This window comes from Anolis carolinensis, chromosome 3 (genome assembly GCF_035594765.1).
Source record: "Anolis carolinensis isolate JA03-04 chromosome 3, rAnoCar3.1.pri, whole genome shotgun sequence".
NCBI lineage: Eukaryota > Metazoa > Chordata > Lepidosauria > Squamata > Dactyloidae > Anolis > Anolis carolinensis.
The window spans coordinates 60,901,313-60,929,200 of NC_085843.1; the positions used below are offsets into that span (position 1 = coordinate 60,901,313).

Consider the following 27,888-nt stretch of genomic DNA (forward strand, 5'->3'; position numbering starts at 1 on the left):
AGTCCAGAGTTGATAAATTGGAGACATAGTTAGGTTGCTGGAGACAGTGAGAGAGGCAGCTCTAGAAATAGAAGAGCCTATTACTGCTCATGCTAGGAAGCACAAGTGATGCTTCTGCAGTCAGCTGCATGGCAGAAAAATCACACTGTGTGCTTTATGTTTATTTTGTCTATCCTCATTGATTTATAAAATGTGTTTGCAAATACGTTGCTTGGTTAGACTATGTTAGAACTGCATTCTTATTTTTATTTACATAAATTGTTATTGTTTTGTACTACAGTCGGCCGTCCACACTTGTGAATTTCACTTTTGTGAATTTGATTATTTGCGCATTTGATTACTATATTACCACTAGGAGCCTCCAGGTCCTCCAGAATGACTGTAGTAAACTTCTGTGATAGAGTTATGCTGGAGGACCTAGAGCAGGTCTGAACAACCTGCTCCCCCCACCAACTGTTTTGGCCTCCAGCTCCCAGAATTCCTGACTATTCGACAAGCTGGCTAAGGATTCTGGGAGTTGGAGTCCAAAACAGCTGGAGGGCCACAGGTTGTTTAGGCCTGACCTAGGGCTTCCGAAGGAGAACACTTCTCTCAGCATTTGTATGTCCTCCAGTTTGCTATTATGATAGATGTCCAACAGTAGTAGACTATAGAGTTGTGTTGGAGAACCTTAGAAATACATGTTCAATCAAGTGCAAAAATGCTGCTTTTTCTACTTTTGCAACTGTCCTGTGCTCCTATTCCCAATGAATGTGAAGGGCTGAGTATACTATGAAAGATATGTAGAATGGCCAATATGCATAGTGGGGGAAAGAAACTGCAGACTTGGTGTTGCTGGAAGGAAAGGTTTTCTTTTGACTATTTAGAAGGGTATGAATGTGGGAATGAAGAAAGAGTTCTGATGTTTCTGAAGAGATTTTCTCTGTTTATTTAGAAAAGCATTTGATCCATATCATTTGGAAAGGTGGGCTCTGATGATTTATGGTTTACATCTCTTTCAAACTGATGTTGAGTTGAGTATTATCACTACTTGGTGGCTACATCAACACTGTTAGAAGATATCTCCCTCGTCTCCAATGATTCCCCATGGATCTGGCTCCCTGCCCACCTTTAAATTGGTTTCACTTGAGAAACACAACGCTGGTCTAAATTAAAACTGGAGTGTATTTAATTTATAATGAAATGACATTCTGTGAATCTCTGTGTTAGCTGCTATTGCCTGTCTAATTCTAATAGCCATTTCATCTTTTTAAAAGTGAAATTAACTGAAATTTTAATTGTCATCATTAGAAATGTATATGTAAATGGCTGTAGTTTTGGTTACATGTGGTTTTTAGCAAATATTTGGTGACTTTTTAAAGACTATCAGTTTTTTTTAATTTGAAGATGGTATTAATATTCTGCTCACTTAGTAGATTCTAATTACTTATTAGTGTTTACATCTTTACCAGAGTGAACAGCTGCTGACTGGAAATGTCAAGGAAATACTTCATTATTGTGGTTTAATCTTTTCCGATATTCCTCTCATTCTGCAAGTTTCTGGCTGCTATTTGGGATATGTTTGTATGTTGATGTGCTAGTTAGGATGGAACTCAAACAAGTGTTAAAGACTGTGTTTGTGGGGTTCATTTTGGTCAGAGAAGGAGTCCTGTCACAAAACAGTGTTTCATGGTCCTGAAAAATATGATTTGCGATGTAAGAATAGACACACAAAGAAACATACACATAGTGTATTTTGTTTGTGTTCCAGATTCTTTGGATTCTAGAATTTGGTTGGGATCTAGCATTTCCTCCTTTCAGCAGCTTTAACTAGTATACAGGCATTGTGTATCTTGTATGTCGGTGATGTGTATCTTTGGCTGTTGTGGGGATGCAATGAAAGCACATTTTTATTTAACTTATATCCCCTCTGTTCACTACAGTTAATGCACAAGGATGCTAATGATGATAAGATGATACTAATAATAATATAACCAAATTATGTATTTTTAAAAAATGTTAAGTAAAACATATATTACCGTGTTTCCCCGAAAATAAGACAGTGTCTTATATTAATTTTTGCTCCCAAAAATGCTCTAGGTCTTATTTTCAGGGGATGTCTTATTTTTCCATGAAGAAGAATTCACATTTATTGTTGAACAAAAAAAAAATGAACATTTATTATATACTGTACAGTAGTTGTCATCACAAACCAGCATAACCAGACAAACTGTGAATCCTATCAAGAATTTCTTGTTACTACCATTATTTCCATGTTCAACACTTTGTGGTATGTACATTTACTGATCCTGCATGCTCTGGTGTTCTGTTTGGCGGGCATGCTTCCAAACAAAACCTTTGCTAGGTCTTACTTTCAGGGGAGGCCTTGTATTTAGCAATTCAGCAAAACTTCTACTAGGTCTTATTTTCTGAGGATGTCTTATTTTAGGGGAAACAGGGTACACTAAAATACTTCCAGTAAATTCAAATTGATAATAAATCTCAGTTAGCCATGGATACCCAGGCTGCCACCTGGCCCAGAGCCAGGTGTCTGAGGAGTTGAGTGTGGTTAGAAAGGGCCCACCTCTGTGGTTACATATTGAAGATTTGCAGTTAACCTAACACAAAATCACTCATAGATGGGCTGATTCTACTTTAGGGTTTTGTATATTGCAGAGCAGTTCCTTTCCTGTGAGCTGCTTAAATCAATAATCAGGAAAGGAGACAACCTACCAGTTTAAGTGTAATTCAGTAGCACATAAGCTAGAGGGACAACAGAAATGCAGTTTCAGTGAAGGAGTTTCACAGCCATTGGAAATGAATTATTTTTGGTTCCCACCACATTTACTTCTAATAGTGATGCAAAAGAATGACCTGTCCCGAACATTTGAATACTGCAGAGGGCTCATGTGGGATAATTGAATATTTCTGATCGCCTATTCTCAAGACATGTAAGGCTTCAAGAGTTCATGACTAGAATTTGAAAAAAGTTGTAATTTTAGATGCCAGCTTCCAAAATGTCCCAAACAGCATTGATACACAATGAAGATATTGCAAGAAAAGGGATGTATATTCCCTTTGCCCACTCTTGTTCAATCTTCTTCTCTTTTTTTTGGCAGCGTTGAAGAAGCAATTGGGTGATGGTTTCCTAAATACCAGGCTTTTTTCTTTTCGAATAAAACTGAATAGCTGTGTTTTGACATTCCTGCCCAAGATGTGTTAAATCACCCCCCCCTTTTTTATTTGCCTTATATTTTATGCATTCATATTGAATTGCAACAAGCTTTAAAATTCCATCACCTGTCACACATGTTTGTTGAGAAGGCAACTTTATATTTAGTGGTTTTGTGAACAAGAGAGGATTGTACTGTGTTCTGCATAATAAGAATACTAAGTCTAGAGGTTACAAAAATATTACACAGTTTTGATGTGAAAACCCATGAGCAAATTTCCCAGAAGTAATGCTGGGCTTTCTATGTTTAGAAGAAGAGGATTAGATGAACATATCCACTGTCCTTGGGCATTGCTTCTTTGGGATGTTTATTAAGTGTGAGGTAAACATCCTTCTCTTCAACAAAAGCTGTTGAGAAGCTGTAACCTTGCAAGTAAAAGGTAATATAATCAACAAAAATAGCCAGCAAATAAGACTTAAGGAGCCTCTTAATATAATACCTCTACAGTGACTTTCTATACCAAAGCTTTAAATAAATCCAAGACTGTTTCCCAGCAGTGGCATTTCCCCCCAAGGTGCAATATCTTAGTTGTCACTATGATTGATGTTTCCTTTGAACAAATGACCCTTTTAAACTAGATAAAACTGAGTATCTTACAATAGAGGTGCCATGCTCTAGCTTTTGTTTTATGAAGAAAAACTGTTCTCCAAGGAAAGTGGAGGATGTTATGATGGCTGTCAGCTTTAGCATAATTCTCATCTATTAGTTGTTTTAATAGCAGGATTCAGTGAAGTGTCCTATAGCAGATAAAATGAAGAAAATCCATTTTGTAAGACAACGCTCTGGTTATAGTAGAGCATATTAATAAAAACTGCTAGAAAGAAGTGAACCAAACTTTTTTCTAATGCTATGTCAAAATGTTTTGGTAAACCTTTATTAATACTTTTAGGGAACAAACATGCTTTAAATGTGATTTTCCTGCTTCTTGGCTGGGTATTGGACTGGATGGCCCACGAGGTCTCATCCAACTCTATGATTCTAATCAGCTTGATCATTGTTGTGTGCCTTCACGTCATTTCCGACTTATGGCAGCCCTAAGATGAATTTACCATGGGGCTTTCTTCACAAGACTGTTTAAGAGCAAGTTTGTCAGTGCCTTCTGTTGAAACTGAGAGAGTGTGACTTGCCTAACGTCACCCAGTAGATCTCCATGGTTGAATGGAGATTCAGTTTCTGGTCTCCAGAGTCCTAGCCCAATGCTCAATCCAAGCTGGTAAGTATTGTACAATGCATATCATTAGTTTTGTATATGCATTTTTATTACATTTTCTTTAAAATATTTCTTGTAGGTATGGCATATTTCATCACATCTTGAAGAGTGTTGAAGAATCTGAAGGTGGCCTCGATAAATTCACAAAGAGTTACCTAACATTTGGAGTCAACAGATTTGTGGATGGCGGAATATACTGCAAAGAATGGGCTCCTGGGGCTGAAGCAGTGTTTCTCACTGGAGACTTCAGTAAGTCTTTTCAGTCATATTCATTTGTTTTACAATCAAAATCTAAAATGTTAGCTCTGATTTCTTGTTTGTGCTTAATATAGTTTATTTCAAAATAAGAATTCTAAAATTGAGAACTTAATTTGCAATTTTTAATTGTGGCCAAAAAAACCTTTAAAAACATAAGAGAATGCAATTTTTATTGACATTAGGGTTGCCAGGTCAAGGCTATTCCAAGCCCTGAGATTGCAGTGCCAAAACCAGAGCTCCAACTGACTCCTTGTAATGTCTGGCTGGATGTTACAAGGGGTAGCCCTAGGTGAGATTATTAAGCATACATAAGTACCAATCATAGTTTTACAGTGTATACTAACAAAAAAATCACATCAAACAAAAGAGGAAAATATATTTGAATAATTAAGAAAAAGAATTTAATAGGTTCAATTAATAAGCAAAATGCTTCAACTTGGTCTTTCTTAGGTCAAAGTAAAGGTTTTCCCCTGTCATTAAGTCTAGTCATGTCTGACTCTGGGAGTTGGTGCTCATCTCCATTTCTAAGTCAAAGAGCTGGTGTTGTCCATAGACACTTCCAAGGTCATATAGCCGGCATGACTGCATGGAGCGCTATTACCTTCCCTACTCACATTTGCATGTTTTCAAACTGCTAGGTTGACAGAAGCTGGAGCTAACCGTGAGAGCTCACCCCACTCCCTAGATTCGAATCACTGACCTTTTGGTCAGCAAGTTCAGAGGCTCAGTGGTTTAACCCACTGCACCACCGGGGGCGCCTTGGTCTTCCTTGCTCCATTTAAATAAAAACTGAGCACTAATATTCTTTATATGATGTGTTTTACTCTAGATTGACACTATGCAGTGTTAAAAGGCTTGAATCTGTTCATACAGAAATTTTATTTTATTTTATTTAAATATGTTTGAAAGAAATGACAAATGGATTAAAAACAGGGACAGACAAACTCATTACCAGTTTTGGCCACTGGTTGCTCAAGCGTCTAGGTCAGGGCTGTAGGATGGTGATTCCTGAAATGTGATTGTTTTCCACACATATTCTGGATGGCAGTTTCTATGTCTCCATTCTCTCACATTGGAATGGAGGAGCACTAGGTGATCTTGTGTTCAATATATTAGGTTTGCCAGATTTTGTGCTTTCAAAATGACTGTTTTACAGGTGATGTAACACTTTGAAGTACATGGATGCACTTCATATGTCCTGGAAAGTCTATAGACACACTTTTAAAGGGTTTTCTTTCCACAAGGATTGGAAAAGAGGGTCCATCTTTAGGAACCCTGGTTGATAAAATAAAACTTGCCAAACAATAAACAGTAAATTTACCTTTGTGTGTGTGTGTGTGTGTGTGTGTGCGCGCGCTCGGTTAGTCCTATTTTATTCGGTAGTAAATAACACTGAAACAAATAGAACATATTTCTGGATATATGTAAGGGTGAATGGAGAAACACCCACTAACAATTCAAGCTTAATCTCTGTGGTTAGGTTTCCTTCCTATTTATGTATCTAGTCTTCTGTACCAGAACTCCAGAATTTCGTTCATTGTTAGTTAACTGTAAGGCGAAGAAATCCATAACTGCTTTGAAACCCCCATTTTCCTGGGAATGCTCTAAAATTGTAGAAGGTGAAGTATTAATACATCAGAGCTTCAAGAAAAGAGTTCAGATTTATTAACACAGTAAAACTATGGAATTGTAAATGGAATGAGATCACATTAAGAAAGAACAACACGATTGCAAAGGTGAACAAATGGATAGATGTAAGTAGCAGAACTTTATTATACAGACTGGAATATATAGCATTGTAGCAATCAAGATGAGAAATATTAAAGGTCAAACAAGCAGAAGTAGAAAAAAGAAAAGCACAAATTTGAACATTGTTTCTTAAAATAAAACTGACAAGATTTGACAAGAGAATCAATCCAGTGGGAAGAGAGAAGTCAATGATAGTGCTAAAATACAACATGCGTTCAGGAAAGTATAACATAATGTTTAACATGGAATAAGAAAAGTAGAAAATGATAGTTTCCACCTCATAAATAATCAGCAGTCGCATCCCTTCTGAATTTTCGGTAGTACCAAGGTACTAGGCCAGACATACCTGAAGGACACAAACACAGTAATAATGAGCAGAATAAAAACATTCAGGAGAAATGCAATCTTGAGAGATTTTGTCATACAGATTCAAATTTACTGAAAGCTAAAAGAGTGAATAAATTTCCAGTTTGTGAAAATGAGATAGATCAAGAACAATGGATGTGAGAAGCCTCTATAGACTGAATAAAATAAAAGAAAGAGCCACTGGCAAATGCCACAAGAACAACTAATCATACAAACAAAGCTAATTGAAAACTCTCCATAGGGAGTAGGAAGAGAAATGCATGGAAGAGAATCAAAAGAAACATCAGCATCTGTAACAATAACGTCTTGATTCATCACTAAGAGAACACAAATTCATGAAAAATGTCTTACTGTTTCTAGAGCGAAAAGGCCAAAAGTCAAATTGAAGAGGAGTAAATAAGTGATTAAAGATGTTCAGATTTAATAAACCTGTTGGATGGAGGGAATGTGGAAGTCAGGAAATGCAGACAGGCTTGCAGAAGGAAGCAAATGTCTACAGGGCTTTTTGATCAGACAGGCTTCATGTGTAAATCATACGTAATAAGTGAAGTTAAAACACTGATAACATAAATTGATTGTATTTATTTTATTGACAAACTTATACATTTCTGTAAGAGTTTGACATAGATTTTTCATTTAAGATATACTTTACTTTGACATAGTCTGATTTAGACCACAGAATTTACCATTTTAAGGGCCTAAATCCCAAAAGCAAACCTTGGTCCATATGATGGGGTCATTTTGGATCACAGACTCCTCTGAATGGAAGGCTGTTTCTCTCCATCCATACAAGAAAGATACCCTAGCACTTCCTTTGGGCATGATCATTTGAAGATAACCTACCCTTTTAGCTTAATAATATTAGCTTTTCACTGAGATGGCATTTTTTTCCAGCTTGTCGCATTACATCGATTTGCATTTTTATTATGTATGTTGGTTTTCCTCATTCTTCCTCTGGGTAACCAGTGGCAAAGAAAACAGATTCTGTACCTTTACAAGCTGTATCAAAAAGGACTGCATGGTTGTGCTGTGAAAATCTCAAATGTTGTTAAAATACTGAATACATTTCTTTATAAATTGAAAACAGCTCTTTCCCGATTCAAATAAAATTAATCAGTATGGTGTCTAGAGTGAATCTTCTTTTAGCCTTCTAAATGAAAAGTGTGTCAGTTGCCCAACACATCTTATTCATCATCAGTCAAAGTAGAAAATTCATTCCCAAGGGGGCAGTTAATGGAATCAAAAGGCCTAAGGAATGGAAATTTGTCATTAAATGCAGATGGGTATTAGGAGTATTCCTATGAGGAATTGAACTGCAAACTCTTTATAGACCTAGGAACAGATTGATATGTTTTAATATTAAATTATTTTCACCTTTTACATTTCAATTAGGTTGAAATACCTAAAATACTTACAATTTAGCCTGTATAAATTTTGTGCAATGCCTAGCAGGCATTAAGAGCTTCAATAAATCAATTATATTAGAGAATATGTTTTACATTTTCAAGCTGCTTTACAGTAATTCTTAAATCCTGATTGCTTCTAAGGTCTAGAATTGAGATACATATATGATATATGTCTAAATATTTAGATGTCATAAATCATAAGTCTATGAAATCTTGAAAGGAACAAGGCGGTCTGGACAGACTGGTACTCGTAGTACTTTTCTGAATAGAAGGCTTTGTACAATAGTGTTCACCAAGAATTTATTTAGAAACATTGCATTATCTGCTTATCTTGCTGATTTCTTTTGGGTTCATTAATGACTGTTTAAAAGGCCTGCATACAGAGCTGTAGCCAAGGGGGGGGGGTGTTAGGGGTTCAACCCCCCCCCCCCCCGAATTTTTTTTACTCATGAATTTTAACTGGTTAACCAAATCCCCATGAGTGTCCACTGAATTTCATCTGTTTTGAGTGCCCACTGAAGTTTATCGATGTAACCTGATTTCTAAATTATTTTGCGTTATGGAACTACTCTTCATGATTCACTAATAAAAGGTTTCAACCCTCCCCCCCCCCCCCCCGAATTTTTTTTCTGGCTGTGGTCCTGCCTGCATGAATGCTCAGAAATGGCTCTAGGTGATGCTCTAGAAGTACTCCATGCTAATGCCTGGATGTCTCAAGTCTGAAGTAGGTCAGTGTCATATCTAGATTTAAACCCTTCAGATGATAACACATCAGATTCAGAATGTTGTATGGCGCACCATCAAAAAAGGAAGAACCTATGTGTTTTGTAGTCCCATCTTGCATTCATAAAAGAGTTTCCCCTGTAACATAGCATAACAAGGTGGCAATTGACTTTGCTGAAGAAGGCTGCATTTCTGTATATTGGAGGTCCTAGCGTGGTATCAGCAAATCTTCCAGCCTTTTTGAATCCATTGTTGTTTTCCCCAGAATATATTGTAGTCCCATTTAAAGAGAGACTTTATTCCACAAAGGAAATAACTTGTGGAGCTGTGCTGTTGATTTCCTGAATGCCCAGCTTTGTTTAGTAATAACTGGAAAAAACAAGCTTGAGGTATAGGAGTTATGCAGGAGAGTGAAGAACATCTGAGATGGGGAGCAGAGGTTGCAAAAGATCTTGGAGGTTTGCTCATTTGTATGCCATTTTCCATGTTCAAAATAAGTTCCAAAACAATTTGCAAAACAATAATAATGCAATAATAATAACCACACAGAGTAAACGAACAAACCACAAAAGGAGAAATAAAAATGAATCTAGTATCTAGGAGTAAACACCAACAGTAACAAAGTTCAATTTAATTGGGCACATGTGTGTTTGTTCTAATTTTGTGGATGTGTATCCGTGAATTGGATGAATTGTGGAGTTTGTGTGTTCCTGAGTAAAAGCCTTGTCTGCTAGTATGTTTTTTGTTGAGTTTTTTTTTCACATGGTTGTTTTGCTGTTGTTGTGCATGCATATGTGAGAGATTGGGGGTGGGGGGAATGCTGTTTGTATTTTTATGTTGTATGAATTCCAAAGGATATGCCCTGAACTACATTTCCCAGAATTCTGTAGGAACAACTCAGATGATTGATGGATGATAGCCTCTGTTCTATAACGCTGGTGGGAGAAAAAAAAAGTTTAAGTGTAGGATTAGTTAAAGTAAGATGAGGAAATGCGGGTTGGGCCAGAAAAGTTTTGAAAAGGGATTTGAAATAATAATAATAATAATAATAATCATCATCATCATCATCATCATCATAATCATCATTATCTTTATTTATAGCCCACTCCCTCTACTTGCAGGGAGTAATCAAAAAGACATTTTAGGACATTTCCAAGTATAAGCAATTGTTTTAATGCTGCCATTCTGCTTTTGCCCTTCAAAATACCTTTCAGAGTCTACAACCTTCTTCAGGATGAGAAAAAAAACTTTTGATGGTTATCAAACTGCTCAGACACAGCAGGAGGAATTGCTGAGTTAATAGCATAGAGGTGGGATTTGTGTTGCCCTCAGGCTGCATGGGAACAGACCCCAAATAGATTTTGCCAAAGCCCGTGTCTTTTGTCCCTCCCCCCCCTCTACATTTCCTCTGTGTAAAAAAATCAATATAAAATCATTTTAAATGTGGTTTCAAGATACCTTGCACCCAAATAGCAAAAACCCTTCATCATCCTTAGGTTCTGAAAAGAACCAAGAACGATACACTTTCTGGTCACCAGAAATGAAGGTACACTACAGCCATCTGGAGCTCTGGAGGAATCTGGGCCTCTGCATAATCTGACCCCAATAACAAAATACTGCAGAAGTGAAGTTAAATCATCTCTTTCACTATTTGAAGAAAATAATAAGTATAATAGAGGCTCAGTTGATCTTTCTTTTTATTATCATTTTTCTAAGGGGAAATAATTACTTTGATTGTATTTTATGGATTTTAACTGATTATTTTAATACCATTTATATTTAATTCTATTTTAATGTTTGCACATTTTTAGATTTAAATTGTATTGAAACGCTTTTAGTGTAAACTGGTTTGGTCTCCTTGTGGAGAGAAAAACTGCAGTATAAATAAATAAAATAAAATAATAGTAGTATTAATCCTATATGTGTTCATAACACAACAAGAAATAAACATCAGTTCTACTTTGATTTTTACTGAGGTCAAGGAACCAGATCCTGTCTGATTTTGGAAGCAAATATAAGGGCATCCCTGGTTAATATTTGAATGGGAAATCTCTAACAAACTATTTCAAAGGAAGGAACTAGAAAACCACCTTTGAGTTTTCTTTGCCTAAGAAAACCCTGTGAAATTCATGGGATCACTATAAATTGACAGGCAACTTGAACACACGCACACACACATTTCAGTTGACCTAAATGTCCTCCTGCTTTCTCAAAGAAAATGCTCCAACTGTTAAGCGAACATCCAAAATGTTACAATTTGTCAATTAGTCGATCTAAAAGCTTAGTAAATCATGTATATGAGGCAATTAGTAAGCTGAAACTCTGATGTGAGAGGCGGTATTGACATTATAGTTTCCTGAAAAGCTTCTGGTAAATGACACTGAATATTTTATTTACACACATTATTGCTTAGTAACTATCAAAATATCAGTACCTTGGAATTTAGTATTTCACAATAAAAGCCTTATTTATCTATGTTCAGTGCTCAAAGATGGGCTGAGTTTTTCAGTGTAGAGATCACAATGGATGTTTCAGAATGGCAACACTGCATAGGTGGCCATAATATATTTTATACTACCTGTGCCCGGCCATGCATTGCTGTGGCAAAGTGGTGATGGTATTGGTTAAAAATTGTTGTGGAATTTTTATTTGACGTTATTTGTATTTTTTTAATTAATTTTATTGTAATTTATCTTTTTTATTTATTATATTTTATTATTTTCTTGTATTATTTTTAGTTATTTTCTGTTATTATAGTATTTTATTGTATTGATTTTTTTAGTGTTTTTAAGTATTTTTAGTGTTTTTATTATTTTTTATTGTATTATTTGTATTTATGTTATTTTTTATTCTTTTATTATTTGTGTTTTTATTATTTTATTTTATTATTTGTATGTATTATATTTTATTATTTGATTATATTATTTTTATTTATGTCTTTTTCATTGTATTATTTCCTTTTGTTTTTTATTTGTTTTTTTGTTTTTATTTTATTTTTATTTTTTCTCTTTGTATTGAGTTGCTCTAAGTTCTGTGATCTGCCTGGTCATGTTCCAAATGTATTCTCTCCTGATGTTTCGCCTGCGTGTATGGCAGGCATCCTCAGAGGTTGTGAAATGTGTTGTAAGGAAGGAAGTGGGGTTTTATATATCTGTGGAATGACCAGGGTGGAAGAAAGAACTGTTGTCTGATTTAGGGAAGTGTGAATGTTGGAATTTGCACTGAATAGCCTTGTAGCTTCAAAGCCTGGATGGTTCCTGCCTGCCTGGAATGAACAAAATGTGGCTCCCATTATTAAAAAAAATCTGTGAAATCAGGACAGTTAACTAAAGAACAGCACTGAGCAATCAGGGAATTCCAGACATGATGTACTGAGGGCCAGCTAACATCTCCCAACAAAGGATTCCCCCTCTGAAGCAGGAAGTAGGCAGGCCTTGAAGGTGCAAGGGCATTCAATGGCAATCAAGGTGGCCAAGTGGAACATTCACAGTCGCCTCAAACAAATAAGAGTTGTCCCATCCTGGATATCATTGGTGAGATAGAAATAAACATCCCACTTGTCTGTTTTCAAACAGATCTCATAATCTCTGAGGATGTGTGCCATAGACATGGATGGCAGTTTGGCAGCAGATAGGTTCGTGAGGGAATGTGATGTTTAATAGGCCTTTCCTGAATCCCTTATTATCCAACATATTCAGTTATCCAATGTTCCTGCATGGTAGAAGGAAGTTGATCTGGATGATCCTTAGGGGTCACTCCAAACCTAAGGATTGTATGATGTTGTTGTTATTATTATTAATAGTAGTATTAGTATTGAGAGGCTGGGTGGCCATCTGTTGGGAGTGCTTGGATTGTGTCTCCTAACTGTCTGATGCTATGATTCGATGTGTATTATTATTGTGCAGATATTGGATGGCCATCTGTCAGGAGTGGTTGGATTGTGTCCTCCTGCATGATATAAGGAAGTTGAACTGGATGATGAACTATCTGCTAACTTTAGGATTGTATGATATTCTTATTCTTATTCTTATTGAGAGGCTGGGTGGCCATCTGTTGGGAATGCTTGGATTGTATCATCCAATGGCAGAGTTGGGTTGGACTGGATGGCCTTTAGGGGTCTCTCCTAACTGTCTGATTCTATTATTCGATTTGTATTATTACTGTGCAGATCTTGGATGGCCATCTGTCAGGAGTGCTTGGTTTGTGTCGTCCTGCATGGTAGAAGGAAGTTGAACTGGATGATCCTTAGGGGTGTCTCCTCCTAACCTTATGATTGTATGATCGTCTTATTATTATTATTATTATTATTATTATTATTATTATTATTATTATTATTGAGAGGCTGGGTGGCCATCTGTTGGGCGTGCTTGGATTGTGTCCTCCATGGCAGAATTGGGTTGGACTGGATTACCACAGTAATCATTTCATATTACAGTAGAATCTCACTTATCCAACATTTGCTTATCCATTGTTCTGGATTATCCAACGCAGTCTGCCTTTTAGTAGTCAATGTTTTTGTAGTCAATGTTTTAAATTCATTGTGATATTTTGGTGCTAAATTTGTAAATCCAGTAATTACAACATAGCATTACTGAGCATTGAACTACTTTTTCTGTCAAATTTGTTGTATAACATGATGTTTGGTGCTTAATTTGTATAACCATTACCTAATTTGATGTTTAATTGGCTTTTCCTGAATCCCTTCTTGTTATCCAACATATTCACTTATCCAGCGTTCTGCTGGCCTGTTTATGTTGGATAAGTGAGACTCTACTGTATATTTATAATCTTATAAATAAGTCCCTTTCTACACAGCTGTATAAAATGCACACTGAAGTGAATTATCTGGCAGTGTGGACTCAAGATAATCCAGTTCAAAGCAGATAATATAAGATTATTTATTTATTTATTTATTTCAATTATTTATACCCCTCCCTTCTCACCCGAGGGGACTCAGGGCGGCTTACAAGTGGCAATTGATGCCGTTACACTGATATACAATAAACTAAAATGATTAAAACAGTTAAAACAGTCATAAAATAGTCATAAAATACAATATACAAAGTTTAAAACAATGCAAAGTGCTTATGCCATTCATCCACCAGACGTTATACAAGAGCCGTAATTCAGACCGCGTCGAAGCCAACACATGCTTATTCTTCAAATGCCTGCGTACATAGCCAGGTCTTCAGTTTTTTTCTGAACCCCAGAAGGGATGGGGCCTGCCGAATGTCACTGGGGAGGGAGTTCCACAGCCGGGGAGCCACCACCGAGAAAATTATAAATGGGTAATATAGCTGTGTGGAAGGGCCTTGAGTCTACACTGCCATATAATCCAGTTAAAATCAGATAGTCTGTATCTTATAGGCAGTGTGGAAGAGGCCTAAGTGAGGCCTAACTGTGCCTGTCCCCTGGGCTGAGTAGGTTGCTAGGAGACCAAGTGGGCAGAGTTTAGCCTTCTAACTGTGGCCCGGGCTGTGGCACAGGCTGGTGAGCAGCCAGCTGCAGCCAGCTGCAACAAATCACTCTGACCAAGAGGTCATGAGTTCGAGGCCAGCTCGGAGGCTGCATTTGTCTTTGTCTTTGTTCTATGTTAAGGCATTGAATGTTTGCCTTATATGTGTAATGTGATCCGCCCTGAGTTCCCTTCGGGGTGAGAAGGGTGGAATATAAATACTGTAAATAATAAATAAAAATAAAATAAACTGGCAGCAATTGGATAAAAAACAATTATTCCTCTCCCTCTAATTAGGACTTTATTTTTCTTTTCTTTTCGTTGTATGAACGATGAGGGGTTGTGTTGCCAAGTTTAGTGTTTCTGGGATGTGTAGTTTTGTTGTTTTGTCCTAGGCCGAATTTTTTTTATCCTTTTATATATATAGATAGAAGATAAAGGAGGGATGTACATGTCACTGGTAGAAATATTCTTTCTCAGTACATTTAATAGGGGAAAGGGTTTTAAAAAGTATTACCCTATATAAAAAAGTTGAAAGGAAGAAGGAAGGAATTATTAGAAAAGAATCAAGGACAGAGTGGTAAACAAAATATAAGGAAAAGTGAATGAAATGATTAAATAAATGAGGATGTGAATGAAGGTAAGGAAGAACATGCACAATCAGATAGTTTGTGTTCTAGAAAGCTATTAAGAGAACTATAAAGCTTACTCATAATACTTCTTTTCAGTACTTAATATTTATGCAGGGTTACAGCCCATGGTCTACCTTAGAATGACACTAAGAACATTCAAAATACTTACATAATATTAAAATGCTTATAGTCCTAGAACAGCAAAATCTCTCTATCTGAAATAAGAATGATGCTAAAACCTGTATGCCCCCTTTTATGAATTTTGCATTTTAATGCACTTCTCATATTTAATAGACTTACCTCTCTCTTTCTCATTCTTATAGATAACTGGAATCCATTTTCCCATCCATACAAGAAAATGGATTTTGGGAAATGGGAGTTGTTCATCCCACCTGGACCAGATGGATTTTCTCCTGTGTCTCATGGATCAAAACTGAAGGTGCTGGTTCTAAAATTGTACTTTTGCTCTGTTCAGTCATTCAAAGTTGAAATTGAAGTTTCCTAGCATTCTCTGATGTGCCAATTTATATTTTAAAGTTCAAAGGAGACTTGCAGATCCTTCTCTTCACCTACATGACTTCCTGTCAAAATAATAGAAAACTAGGATATCATGATTCCCCAGTGAACAAAAGGGATTATGATGAATAAGGAAGGTGACTTAACAGCAAACCTAAAATGACTGAATATAAATAAGGATTTAATAAATTTTAAGAGAAACTCAGGAGAATCTATGTCTTACAAGTCAGCAAGATGGGAGATAGTGAAGAGAAGTATAAGTAACATGTATAATATGAAAAGTATGTAAATCCAAAATCAATTAGTAGGATTCAATTGGATTTGAGAAATCTGAGTGAAAAGAACAGACACACACACTGGGATAAAACTGCTAGTTTGAATGCCAAATGAATATGAAAGCGGTGTCCAGGTCCTGCTTTGGGTTTACATAGATTGAATGTGGAAAAAGAATGCTGGTCTATTTTTACTGCTGTAATTTCATATATAGCAATTGTCATGCTTTCTCTTTTCAAGAGGGTGCTCAAGTGCTGTAGTACTCAAGTGTTTGAAATGGCTCTTTGGTGAGAATAAGAGCATCTACTGGGTAGTATTTTTTTTTACAAGAGGTACCATACCTTTCACAGGATGTGTTGTACAGGCAGATATACATAGCAGGGAGAGATGTGCATATATCTAGCAATTATTAAATCTAAGCATGACAACATGTAAACAGAATTCATGGAAGAGATGGCACGGCAGAATCCTATGTTGCTGCATGCCGACTTCATTGATCATGGGAACTTAGTTGTTCAGCAGCTATGTCTGCTAGATTTCACTCCCAGCAAATTATGAAAAATTCAGCATTAAGGATTCCTAGCAGAGCAGCTTGCAAGTAGGTCAAAGTGAAAGGAAAAAATGACTTTGCTGAAGAAACATGCACCTTGTTAAGGAACCTTGAAAAGGTTGACTTTTATAGTTCGTTTTATGTTTGGTTTGACTTATTTTAATCTAATTAGATTACTGTATATACTCGAGTATAAGCCTAGTTTTTCAGCCCTTTTTTAGGGCTGAAAAAGCTCCCCTCAGCTTATACTCGAGTGAGGGTCCTGGCCGGCTTCTATTCAGGTCAGCTTATACTTGAGTATATAGGCATTCAGAGTTGGATAGTCTTATCTTATTAAAGTCTTATTATTATCTTAAATTATGGTTTTATATAAATATTCAAAAAACATTTAACCTACTGATGCCTCAAATAATGCAATTTTATTAATATCTATTTTTATTTTTGAAATTGACCCGTAGCTGCTGCATTTCCCACCCTCGTCTTATACTCGAGTCAATAAGTTTTCCCAGTTTTTGTGGTAAAATTAGGTGCCTCGGCTTATATTTGGGTCGGCTTATACTCTAGTATATACAGTAATTGAAAGTGCTGCAAGTCGGTATTGCACCACCTGACATCCGCTAGGAAGTAGCAGCCAATAATGAAAGGACCAAGACAGTCACATCTCCGGCCCATCCCCTGTTCAGATATCAGCTAGCACGCCAGTGCCTTAAATCAAGAAATAGTTTTCTAAGATCTACAGAGATACTCACAGGAACACCTCGGCAAATGAGAGTCCAAAAGTGGCAGGTTAAAACTCGGAACCTCAAGCCATGGCTAATACCGAATGAGAGACTCCCTCCTGGGCACACAGAAGACTGGGCAACTTGGAAGGTGCTGAACAGACTCAGCTCTGGCACCACAGGATGCAGAGCCAACCTTAAGAAATGAGGCCACAAAGTGGAGTCCACAACATGCAAGTGTAGAGAAGAGCAAACCACAGAGCACCTGTTACAATGCAGTCTGAGCCCTGCCACAAGCACAATGGAGGACCTTCTTATAGCAGTATCAGAGGCACTCCAAGTGGCCAGCTACTGGTCAAAGGACAATTACTATAATACCAAATTTTTTAATTTTGCATTTTAAATACATTACAACTGTACTCTCAGTTCACTTCTGATACAATAAATAAATAAATAGAAAGTGAATTTGTTTTTGTTTCACTTGGTTTTGTTTGCTTATATGAATTTCTGAAGCCAGATACTGTAGGCATAAAGGATCACAATAAATTATTTTATAGTGGCAGCAGAATGGAATAAAATATCATGTATAAGTCAATTTTAATGGAAGGGATTTTCTTTTTAAAGAAAGTTCTGGGAAAAGTAAGAAAATATATAGGAGATGAGCTCCTGCAAAGATGTAATCACTCAATCACTCAATCACAGTTAACAACTAACAGTGGGTTACCCTAAAGTTGTAAGTGTTTATAAACCTGTGAAGAAACAATTGTATCACTGTAATTCCATTTTAACTGCTGTGGTTGCATCTTTAAAAATCTTAGGATTGGCACTAGAGGCACTAGAGCCCTCTTGTTGAAATGCTAAATATGTCCCCCAGAATGTCATAAACTAGAAGCATGGCAGTTCCATTTGAATCATAGTGTTATAATTATATAGTGTGAAAATTGAGATGTTTTGAATACTGATGATTGCTGTAGCTAGAAGCCATGATAGTATAAAACCTTATTGGTCTGTAGGTAAATTATAGGAATGTTCAGGTATATTTTATGCAGTTTGAACTGGGAAGATGCAAAACATTTAACATAGTTGCAAACACTTTCAAATTATGAACAGTATAATATTTAATAATGTTTAAGTATCTTCAGACACTGGGTCAATTATTAAAGGGATCTTTAATTTAGAATAGAGTGTTGGTCATAACATTTTCGACATGAACATGATTAGGGACAGAGGTCACAAACACAAAGTTAAGTTTATTGAAAGTTGTGTCTCTTGCTTTTTCACATCCCCCAAGCAGTTTTTCCATTTTGAACTCTAATTGTTAGAGAAAATGAGTTGTTAAAACCCTAGTTGAAGATGAATCTGATATTTCTGTCCAGTGGGATTAACCTTTATAAATCAGCTGTGGCTTATTCCCTTTAGACTGTTGCTAGTTTTTCAGAATAAGTTTGTCAGCTGTGAAAGTGACATGTTTCTGTCACAAGATGTGTATCTGGATTAGGGAATAATTGAAAATAGATCTCTCTTTGGTTGAACAAAACCATATCTTAATCATATATACTAACAGCGAACTCAATTCTCTGAGTGCCAACCCTTATGTAGCTAAAATGGCACCATCTCTATGAGAAGGAAGTATCAACAGACTTGGAAAAGTCCTAAGGATTTTAATAGTTCACACTCTTTAGAAAAAGGTGACCTATAAACAGTTCAGTTAGAATTGAGTTTGTTCAGAGGACATAGAATGCTGACTGAACTCAGAGTAAAATGGAAAAAAGTATACACACACACACACACTTTTGGAGTTTGCTGGAATATGGTTTGGTATGTTGCTAGAAACCTGAAAGAGTGCTCAGTGCTACAATACACCACTATTTATTTTTGTTATTTAAACTATTGTCATCGATTTTAACTAATGATAACCCTATAAATGGGAGATCTCTTAAGTCACACTGTTATCAACAACTTCTTGGATCTGGGAGTTTTAGAGACATAGTATCACTGACTGACTCTATTTAGCTGGAATGTGGTCTTTCTCTTTTGCTACTGCCTTCTATTTTACCAAGCATTATTGTCCTTTCTAGTAGGTCGTTTCTTCTCATTATATGTCCAAAGTAAAACAGTCTCACTTTACAACCATACCTATAAATTGAAAATACAGTGGCATGGACAATTCCAACTTCAGTAGGCAATGATATATACAGTATTTACTCTTCAGGGTCTTGTCTAGTTTCCTCATAGCGGCCTTTCACAGTCCAAGTCTTTCTCCACTTTCTTAAATGTAGTCTCCATTCTGATAAGCCAAGGTATGGGAAGTCTTGAACAATTTAAATATCATAATGTTAGGTAAACAATCTGTGGTCATTATTTTTTGTTATCTTAATGTTCAGCTGTAAATCTGCCTTTGGACTCTCATATTTGTGTTTCTTCAATAATCGTTCTGAGTCTTTGTTCCAAGTCATCTGTATATCTTCCTCCCATTTTCACATCTCCTTCTTCTGAGTCTGATCCTGGCTTATATAGGATACATTTCTACTTGGAAGTACATAATGTATGTAAATAATCTTAATAAGTGGGATGGTTCTTCAATCACTGGAGTGAACTTGGAATTTGGACTAAATTTGGTAGAAAAACTTAAAGATTTTCCCTCCCCCACAAAAATATAATTTTTATTATTTATTATTTTAGAATCACCTTTCCTCTTTTGAGGACATGATTTTGCAAGATGTTGAGAGACTAGAGAGTCTTTGCTATAATTTATCTTGAAAGTTTTGAAATCATTAGTATCTAATCTAAATACAATATTTACTCAAACCATCAAATCTAATGCACACCTCAATTTTCAAAATCCTGAAAGGTGTCGCGACCCAGGCTGCAGAGCACCAATAACCATACACAGAGGCCAGAATCTATCTAATATCTTTATTGTAGGAATATATAAAGTTAATAAAAACAAGTGTAGAAAATAGTCCAGAATTAGACCTTTCAGGAAAGGTCAGAATTAGTCCAAAAAAGCAATGTCCAATAAGAAATATTAAGGTCCAAAGTTGTAATCCAATAACCGAAACACTCACTTTGCCAAGCAAAGTGAGGGGAGATGACAAGGTCCTTTAGTCCATGAAACTTGAGCGAGGCTAGGAAATAACTTGATACTTGAAACAAGGCTTGAACGTGGAACAAGGTAACTAAGAACAAGAACAAGGTCCGTGGAATAACTTGATAAATCCGTGGAACAAGACAAGGATTGATCCTGGGAAACAAGGCAAAGTCCGTAGATAAACAAAGGCTGGGAAGCAAGGCGAAGGCTGGATAGCAAGGCAAGGCTTGAGCAGGAGCGAGGCTTGAACCGGAGCGCGCTGTCCAGACACAACTCGCTCCGTAGGCTGACGAATTGACTCCGCGAAGTTACTACGCGGGTAAAACACCTAAATAGAGTCTAGCTTCCCGCCGAAGCAGTTCTCTGGGAATCAGAACCGAAAGCTAACTCTGAGACCAGATGTGAGACTCCCCAAAGATTCTCACGAGAAGCAGTCTTAATTGGCCACATTCTTAGCTGCAATCCTCGCACTCCTGCGCGAAGCTGAATCTAAACTTCTCTGTTGTTTACAAAACTCCCGGCGCAAGAATACGGGAGAAGTAGGCTCTGGGCTTGTTTGACATACTTCTGGGAGACAACTTTCTTGCAGGTGCAAGGTTCCCAGATCTGCCTGGGAAAGATCTGGCTGAGAGGAATCCAGTTCAGACTGGGAAGGTAAAAAACCCAAGTTTTCATCTTCATCAGGAATTACAATGTCCTGAGCAGGACTACAAGGCCCATGAGTCATCACACTATCCCCCTCCTCAAGGCCCCTCCCAAACTGGGGCCCTCTCCCCGAGGCGCGAGGTCGCGGCTTGGCGGGATAGGTCTGATGAAAGCGACGGGTTAGATCAGGAGCATGGACTGTGGAGGCGTCTTCCCAAGAGCGTTCCTCAGGGCCAAAACCCACCCAGTCAATGAGATATTGTAGGCGGCGGCGGTGAAAGCGAGAATCCAAAATGTCCTCAACCTCGAACTCCTCCTCCCCATTCATCAAAACAGGAGGGGGGGCCGGTTGGTCTGTATCAGGACGCACACCATCCGCCGGAAGGAGCAGGGAGCGGTGAAACACTGGGTGAATGCGCATTGAACGCGGAAGTTGGAGTTTGAAAGTCACGGGGTTTAATTGCGCCACCACTGGATAGGGGCCAATGAAACGGGCATCTAACTTCCGGCAAGGGCGGTGGGAGGGCAGAAAGCGAGTGGACAGGAAAACCCGATCTCCTACCTTGATTTCGGGACCCGGCTGGCGATGTTTGTCAGCGTGGCGTTTATAGTCCTCCTTGGCTTGGTCCAGTTGCTGGAGCAAAAGTTGTTGCACCGCTGTGAGTTCCTGCAGCCAATCCTCTGCTGCGGGAACCTCTGAAGTTTCAATGACAGGGGGAAAGAAACGTGGATGGAAGCCGTAGTTTGCAAAGAACGGCGTTTCTTTTGTAGAAGCTTGAACTCCATTGTTGTAGGCAAACTCAGACAGTGGTAACAGAGAAGCCCAATTGTCCTGTTGATAGTTTACATAACAGCGAAGATACTGCTCCAAAGTGGCATTGGTGCGCTCCGTTTGCCCATCTGTTTGGGGATGATGAGCTGAAGATAAGCGAGAGTCTATGCCCAATAGTTTTTGTAGTGCCTTCCAAAAACGAGAGGTGAATTGAGATCCACGGTCTGTGACTAAACTCTTGGGCAATCCATGTAGTCTGAAGACATGTTGAAGAAATAAATCCGCAGTTTCCTTGGCCGTGGGGAGGCCTTCGCAGGGAATGAAATGGGCTAACTTGGTGAATAGGTCCACCACCACTAAGATCGTGGTGAACCCACAGGAAGGTGGTAGGTCAGTGATGAAATCCGCGGAAATTATTTCCCATGGGCGAGATGGGGTAGGAAGGGGGTGTAAAAGCCCTGAGGGCTTCTCCCTTCGTATCTTGGAGCGCTGGCATACTGGGCAGGTGTTGACATATTTTTCCACATCCTTGCGGATCTTGGGCCACCAAAAATCCCTTAGGATCAGATGCATAGTTTTAAATAGTCCGAAGTGCCCTGCTGGTTTGCAGTCATGACACAGACGAAGCGCCTTTTCCCTGCCCGGTCCGGGTGGGATATAGACATGATTTCTATAGCAGAGCAGCCCATCTTTAAGCGAAAAGGGAAAATGCAGACCTTGGCGAAGTTGGTCCTGCGCCCAGGCATCTGCTTGCTGACTAGCCCTGATTTCTTGAGCACAGATGGGTCCTGGAGTAGGGGAAGTTGAACCAATGGGAATGGATTTGGTGTTCCCCACCGTGAGCGTGGCAAAGTTCTCAGGTTGTAGCAGTTGGGATTCAAAGGTCTCCTTGCGTCCTGCAGCGTATTCCGGTTTACGTGACAGGGCGTCTGCTTGCTTGGTTTGGGCTGGGGTCACATAATGGATCTGGAAGTTGAAACGTTCAAAGAATAAAGCCCAACGTTGCTGCCTCTGATTTAGTTTGCGGGCAGTTCTTAGATGTTCTAGATTACGATGATCAGTGTGGACTTCAATGGGAAATTTGGCCCCTTCTAGCCAATGTCTCCAAGTTTCAAAGGCTGCCTTTATGGCCAGTAGTTCTTTTTCCCAAATGGTGTAATTCCTCTCTGGTGTGGTTAGTTGACGAGAATAAAAGGCACAGGGGTGGAGGTGATCTCCCACCGGTTGTAAGAGTACAGCCCCAATTGCCACATCAGAGGCGTCCGCTTGCACCACAAAAGGGGTTCCAGGATTTGGGTGCTGTAGAATTGGCTGGGAGGTGAATAGTTTCTTTAGTTGCTGGAACCCTTTCTCTGCTTGATCAGTCCAGCGGAAAGGCTGCTTTCCACGGATGCAGCTAGTGATGGGGTCGGACCAGCGGGCAAAATCTGGAATGAACTTGCGGTAGTAGTTCGCGAACCCCAAGAAACGCTGCACCTCTTTCTTGTTAGTTGGCGCCCGCCATTCCAATACTGCTGAAACTTTGGCTGGATCCATGGAAAGCCCTAGAGGCGAGATGCGGTAACCAAGGAAATCTACCTCTTGTAGATCAAAAGCGCATTTTTCCAGCTTGGCATAAAGTCCATGATCCCGCAATCGTTGTAACACCATTTTGACGTGGTTCTCATGTTCTGATTGTGATCTGGAAAACACCAAAAAATCGTCCAGGTAGATTATCAAGAACCTGTCTAGATAGTCCTGAAAAATGTCATTGACAAAATGCTGGAACGTTGCGGGGGCTCCGCATAAACCGAAATTCATAACTCGGGACTCAAATAATCCGAATTTGGTCTGGAAGGCGGTCTTCCACTCATCCCCTTCCCTGATGCGAATTAAGTTGTAAGCCCCCCGAAGATCCAGCTTGGTGTAAACCTTGGCTCCTCGAAGCCGATCCAGTAGATCCGAGATTAAAGGCAGGGGATAGCTGTTCCGCTTGGTGATATTGTTCAATGCTCTGTAGTCCACCACCAAGCGTAGTTCCCCTGACTTCTTCTTCACAAACATCACTGGGGAGGCGGCTGGGGATTGAGAGGGTCTGATGAATCCCTTGCGAAGGTTTGTCTCTAGGAATTCCCTGAGAGCTTCTTGCTCTGGTTCAGTCAGGGAGTAGAGATGCCCTCGCGGGATCGGGGCCCCCTCCACCAAGTCAATGGCACAGTCATAAGGTCTATGTGGGGGTAATTTTTCGGCTTCTTTCTCATTGAATACATCCCAATACTCGGAGTACTTCTTTGGCAAGGTGATGATGGGCTCGGTGTCTGTGGCATGGCATACCTTGGCTACGAGGCAATGGTTTTGGCAGTACGGTGAAGCAAACTGCAGTTCTCTGTTGGACCAGGAGATGTTAGGGTCGTGGAGAGTCAGCCATGGAATTCCCAAAATCACAGGGAAATGGGGAACCTCGGTAACAAAGAAGGAAATCTCTTCCATATGTTCCCTTATCCACATCCTGGTGGGTTCCGACCACTGACTTACGGGGCCCGTCTTGAGGGGACGGCCGTCTATGGCTTGCACCACACGGGCATTCTTGAAATCATGATATTGTAATCCCAGAGAGTCGGCATACTCTCTATCGATGAAATTGTTGGTAGCTCCAGAGTCTATCATGGCGTGGATCATGACGGGTCCCCTTTTTGCTGACCATAATGTGACCACGAGAAGGAACAGGACCCCGGTTGGCGGCTCTTGGATGGATTTTTTGACCGGGTTGGCGAGCCCCTCTACACCCGGTCGTTGGCTTCCCCCGCCGGCTGTGTGCCAGTCGGCTCAGACGCCTTCGTCTCCGTGGAGGACGCCGCCGCAAGACGGGCGGCAGGCTTCCCTTTGGCTGGGCACTCTCTGGCGAAGTGGCCCCCGTTCCCGCAGTACCAGCAGAGGTTTAAGCGTTGTCGACGGGCCTTCTCGGCGGCATCTAGTCTGGGACGCACATTGCCCAACTGCATCGGCACCTCCTCGCCTCCTCTGGGGTATGGGGTTGGCGGTGGGGGTCTCCACACCGGACGTGGCTGAACGCTGGCGGGAGCGGGGGGTTTTGCCCCGGCTCTACTGCCCTGGCCTCGAACCCACTGTTTCCTGTTGGCAATCATGACTTCAGCCCGTAAACATTGATCAATGAGTGCCTCGAGGGTCTGGGGAGGATCCACCTTGGAGATTTCTTCCAGCATTTCAATGTTGAGACCCTCCCGGAATTGTCCCCTGAGGGCTACATCGTTCCAGCCGGTGTTGTGGGCCAGCACTCGGAACTCGGCTATATACTGAGACATAGGTCTGTCTCCTTGGAAAAGGCGACGGAGTTTGTGACCGGCTGCCTCCAAATTGTCCTCGATTCCCCAAGTCTCCTTGAGGTGGTCCAAGAAGTGTTGCGCTGATCTTAGGTGTGGAGAGGCTTGGTCGAACAGTGCCGTCGCCCAGCTGGCCGCTGGCCCGTCTAGAAGACTGTAAACCCATGCCACTTTGATGTCTTCTTGGGGAAACTCGGCAGCACGGGCCTCCAGATAAGCTTGACATTGGCGACGGAAGACATGAACCTTAGAAGCTTCTCCAGTAAACTTGGTTGGCAACGCCATGGCCGGAAGACGAACTCCGCGTTCCTTCAAACCCCTTATTTCTCCATCCTGTGCATTGAGCTTATCACGGATTCGGTCCACCTCTTCCTTGTCGATGGTGTAGGTAATCGGCTGGCCGCTCGGCCCAGGTACGGTTCCGGTAGACATTCTGGCCGAGGTTAATTGGTGCTTAGGGTGGCGGAGTCAAACTGTCGCGACCCAGGCTGCAGAGCACCAATAACCATACACAGAGGCCAGAATCTATCTAATATCTTTATTGTAGGAATATATAAAGTTAATAAAAACAAGTGTAGAAAATAGTCCAGAATTAGACCTTTCAGGAAAGGTCAGAATTAGTCCAAAAAAGCAATGTCCAATAAGAAATATTAAGGTCCAAAGTTGTAATCCAATAACCGAAACACTCACTTTGCCAAGCAAAGTGAGGGGAGATGACAAGGTCCTTTAGTCCATGAAACTTGAGCGAGGCTAGGAAATAACTTGATACTTGAAACAAGGCTTGAACGTGGAACAAGGTAACTAAGAACAAGAACAAGGTCCGTGGAATAACTTGATAAATCCGTGGAACAAGACAAGGATTGATCCTGGGAAACAAGGCAAAGTCCGTAGATAAACAAAGGCTGGGAAGCAAGGCGAAGGCTGGATAGCAAGGCAAGGCTTGAGCAGGAGCGAGGCTTGAACCGGAGCGCGCTGTCCAGACACAACTCGCTCCGTAGGCTGACGAATTGACTCCGCGAAGTTACTACGCGGGTAAAACACCTAAATAGAGTCTAGCTTCCCGCCGAAGCAGTTCTCTGGGAATCAGAACCGAAAGCTAACTCTGAGACCAGATGTGAGACTCCCCAAAGATTCTCACGAGAAGCAGTCTTAATTGGCCACATTCTTAGCTGCAATCCTCGCACTCCTGCGCGAAGCTGAATCTAAACTTCTCTGTTGTTTACAAAACTCCCGGCGCAAGAATACGGGAGAAGTAGGCTCTGGGCTTGTTTGACATACTTCTGGGAGACAACTTTCTTGCAGGTGCAAGGTTCCCAGATCTGCCTGGGAAAGATCTGGCTGAGAGGAATCCAGTTCAGACTGGGAAGGTAAAAAACCCAAGTTTTCATCTTCATCAGGAATTACAATGTCCTGAGCAGGACTACAAGGCCCATGAGTCATCACAAAAGGTTTTGATGGCACATGTGATATCTAACTTAGGCTTTTGCTCCTTAATATATTTACATGGTTGAGAATAGAAAATAGTAATACCAGTTCCTGTACACTGTGAAACACAGAAATTGCTTTGAAAACAAGTCAGACCCAGATGCACCACCACAGAATCTGGGTGAAGAAAATATACCCAACAATAATAATACCCCTGATACCCCACTACCAGGAAATATTTTCCTAGATGTGTACAGTGTCTCTGAAAAATAGCCAGAACAACTCTACTTCCAAAGTAAAGTAACAACAGAGAATCAGGTAAACTTTGATGGGAAGTTGGGAAGGAAAACGAAGACAGGAAATTGGAAGGAGGAAGGGAGGAAAAAATAGAAGAAAGAAAAGGAAGGAAGTGGAAAATAGGGAAGGAAAGAAAAGAAAGGAAGACAGTTGACCTGTAATTTCAGTTCTAGAGCTCTTTTGGAGTTATTAAGAATAGAAAGAGTTCTAGTGTTAGAGCAATGGCTCCCACTGATTCAGTCTTTTGCTCTCTTACCCTGGGGTTAGACATGTTTAAGATCAAATTGTGCTTTTGAGCTATTCCAATAAATGCATGTTTTTCTTAATATAATTTACACAGGTAATTACTTAATGCAGAATTTTCTCTGTTTCAATGATGTTTCATGATGATCTAGGTAGGATATCACATTTTGAGCACAAACTTCTTCAACATTGGGCTACTTTACTCCCTCTCTTCTTTTGTCCTCCCAAAAAGGACTTCTTTTTTAGTTCCCTTACTCTGATTTTTGGTTTCTAATATATGAATTTAGTATCATAAATTTAAGACAAGGTCTGCTCAACTGTTAAACAGTGTTGATGTGAAGTGGAGGCTTAAAATGGCTTTGCTCTATAAATGTATTTTGGCTGAGAAATATTTGTACGGCCTTCTTCAAGGACTGTTAAAAGAAAAGTGACAGGTAGAATGTACATGGCTTAAAATTATAGTTAAAGCATAAGAGACACAAAACCAATATAGCTCATATACCCCATATTAGAAAATGAGTCAGTGTGATGTGGTGATCTAAGTTTTGCCCTAGGATTCAGGGAGACCAAGAATTGGCTTAGCCATGAGAAATCTTTGGGTAATCTTGGGTAAGTTGTGTTTTGCCAGCCTTGAAGAGGGCAATGGGAAAACTGAAGAAGACTTGCAAAGAAAGCCCTGTGATAAGGTTGCCATAAGTGGAACTGATCTGAATGAATATCACCACAGCAACAACAAAATTTTACATTACATTGCATATAAAATTGCAGTCATTGAGAAACAAAATGTTTCAACCCAATAAAGCTATATGTATGTAAAATAGCATATATGCTTGCAAAGAAATTAGAAACTCAACATGAAGGATTTTTAAATGACCTGAAAGTGTGTAACTAGTCATTGATAGTTTTAAAAGGAAGAGGAAAAGCATTTCTTTTTACAGATTTGTTTTCCTCTGAGTGTATCAAGGCTATCCTATTTGTAACAACTTGGCAGCTGAAAGGGAGCTTAGGGAATGCATGAAAACCTGA

General features: G+C 39.5%; 1 protein-coding gene and 1 long non-coding RNA gene across 7 annotated transcripts in view; both read left to right on the plus strand.

Moving 5' to 3' along the window:
* The window catches only part of gbe1 (1,4-alpha-glucan branching enzyme 1), a 267,486-nt gene that overhangs the window by 57,935 nt on the left and 181,663 nt on the right, over positions 1 to 27,888 (plus strand). For all 6 annotated transcript variants that reach the window (XR_010004154.1, XM_062974985.1, XM_062974981.1 and 3 more), the window contains exons 2-3: positions 4,502 to 4,671; positions 15,335 to 15,450. Coding sequence is in view for 5 of the 6 variants with exons in the window: in XM_062974985.1 (XP_062831055.1) it covers positions 4,502 to 4,671; positions 15,335 to 15,450 (286 nt within the window). In the remaining variant the exon portion in view is untranslated. The remainder of the gene's footprint in view (positions 1 to 4,501; positions 4,672 to 15,334; positions 15,451 to 27,888) is intronic.
* The window catches only part of LOC134297424 (uncharacterized), a 26,289-nt gene continuing 13,857 nt past the window's right edge, over positions 15,457 to 27,888 (plus strand). The window contains exons 1-2 of the long non-coding RNA XR_010004157.1: positions 15,457 to 19,920; positions 26,346 to 27,888. The exon at positions 26,346 to 27,888 is cut by the window's right edge and continues 13,857 nt beyond it. This is a non-coding gene — a long non-coding RNA (uncharacterized LOC134297424). The remainder of the gene's footprint in view (positions 19,921 to 26,345) is intronic.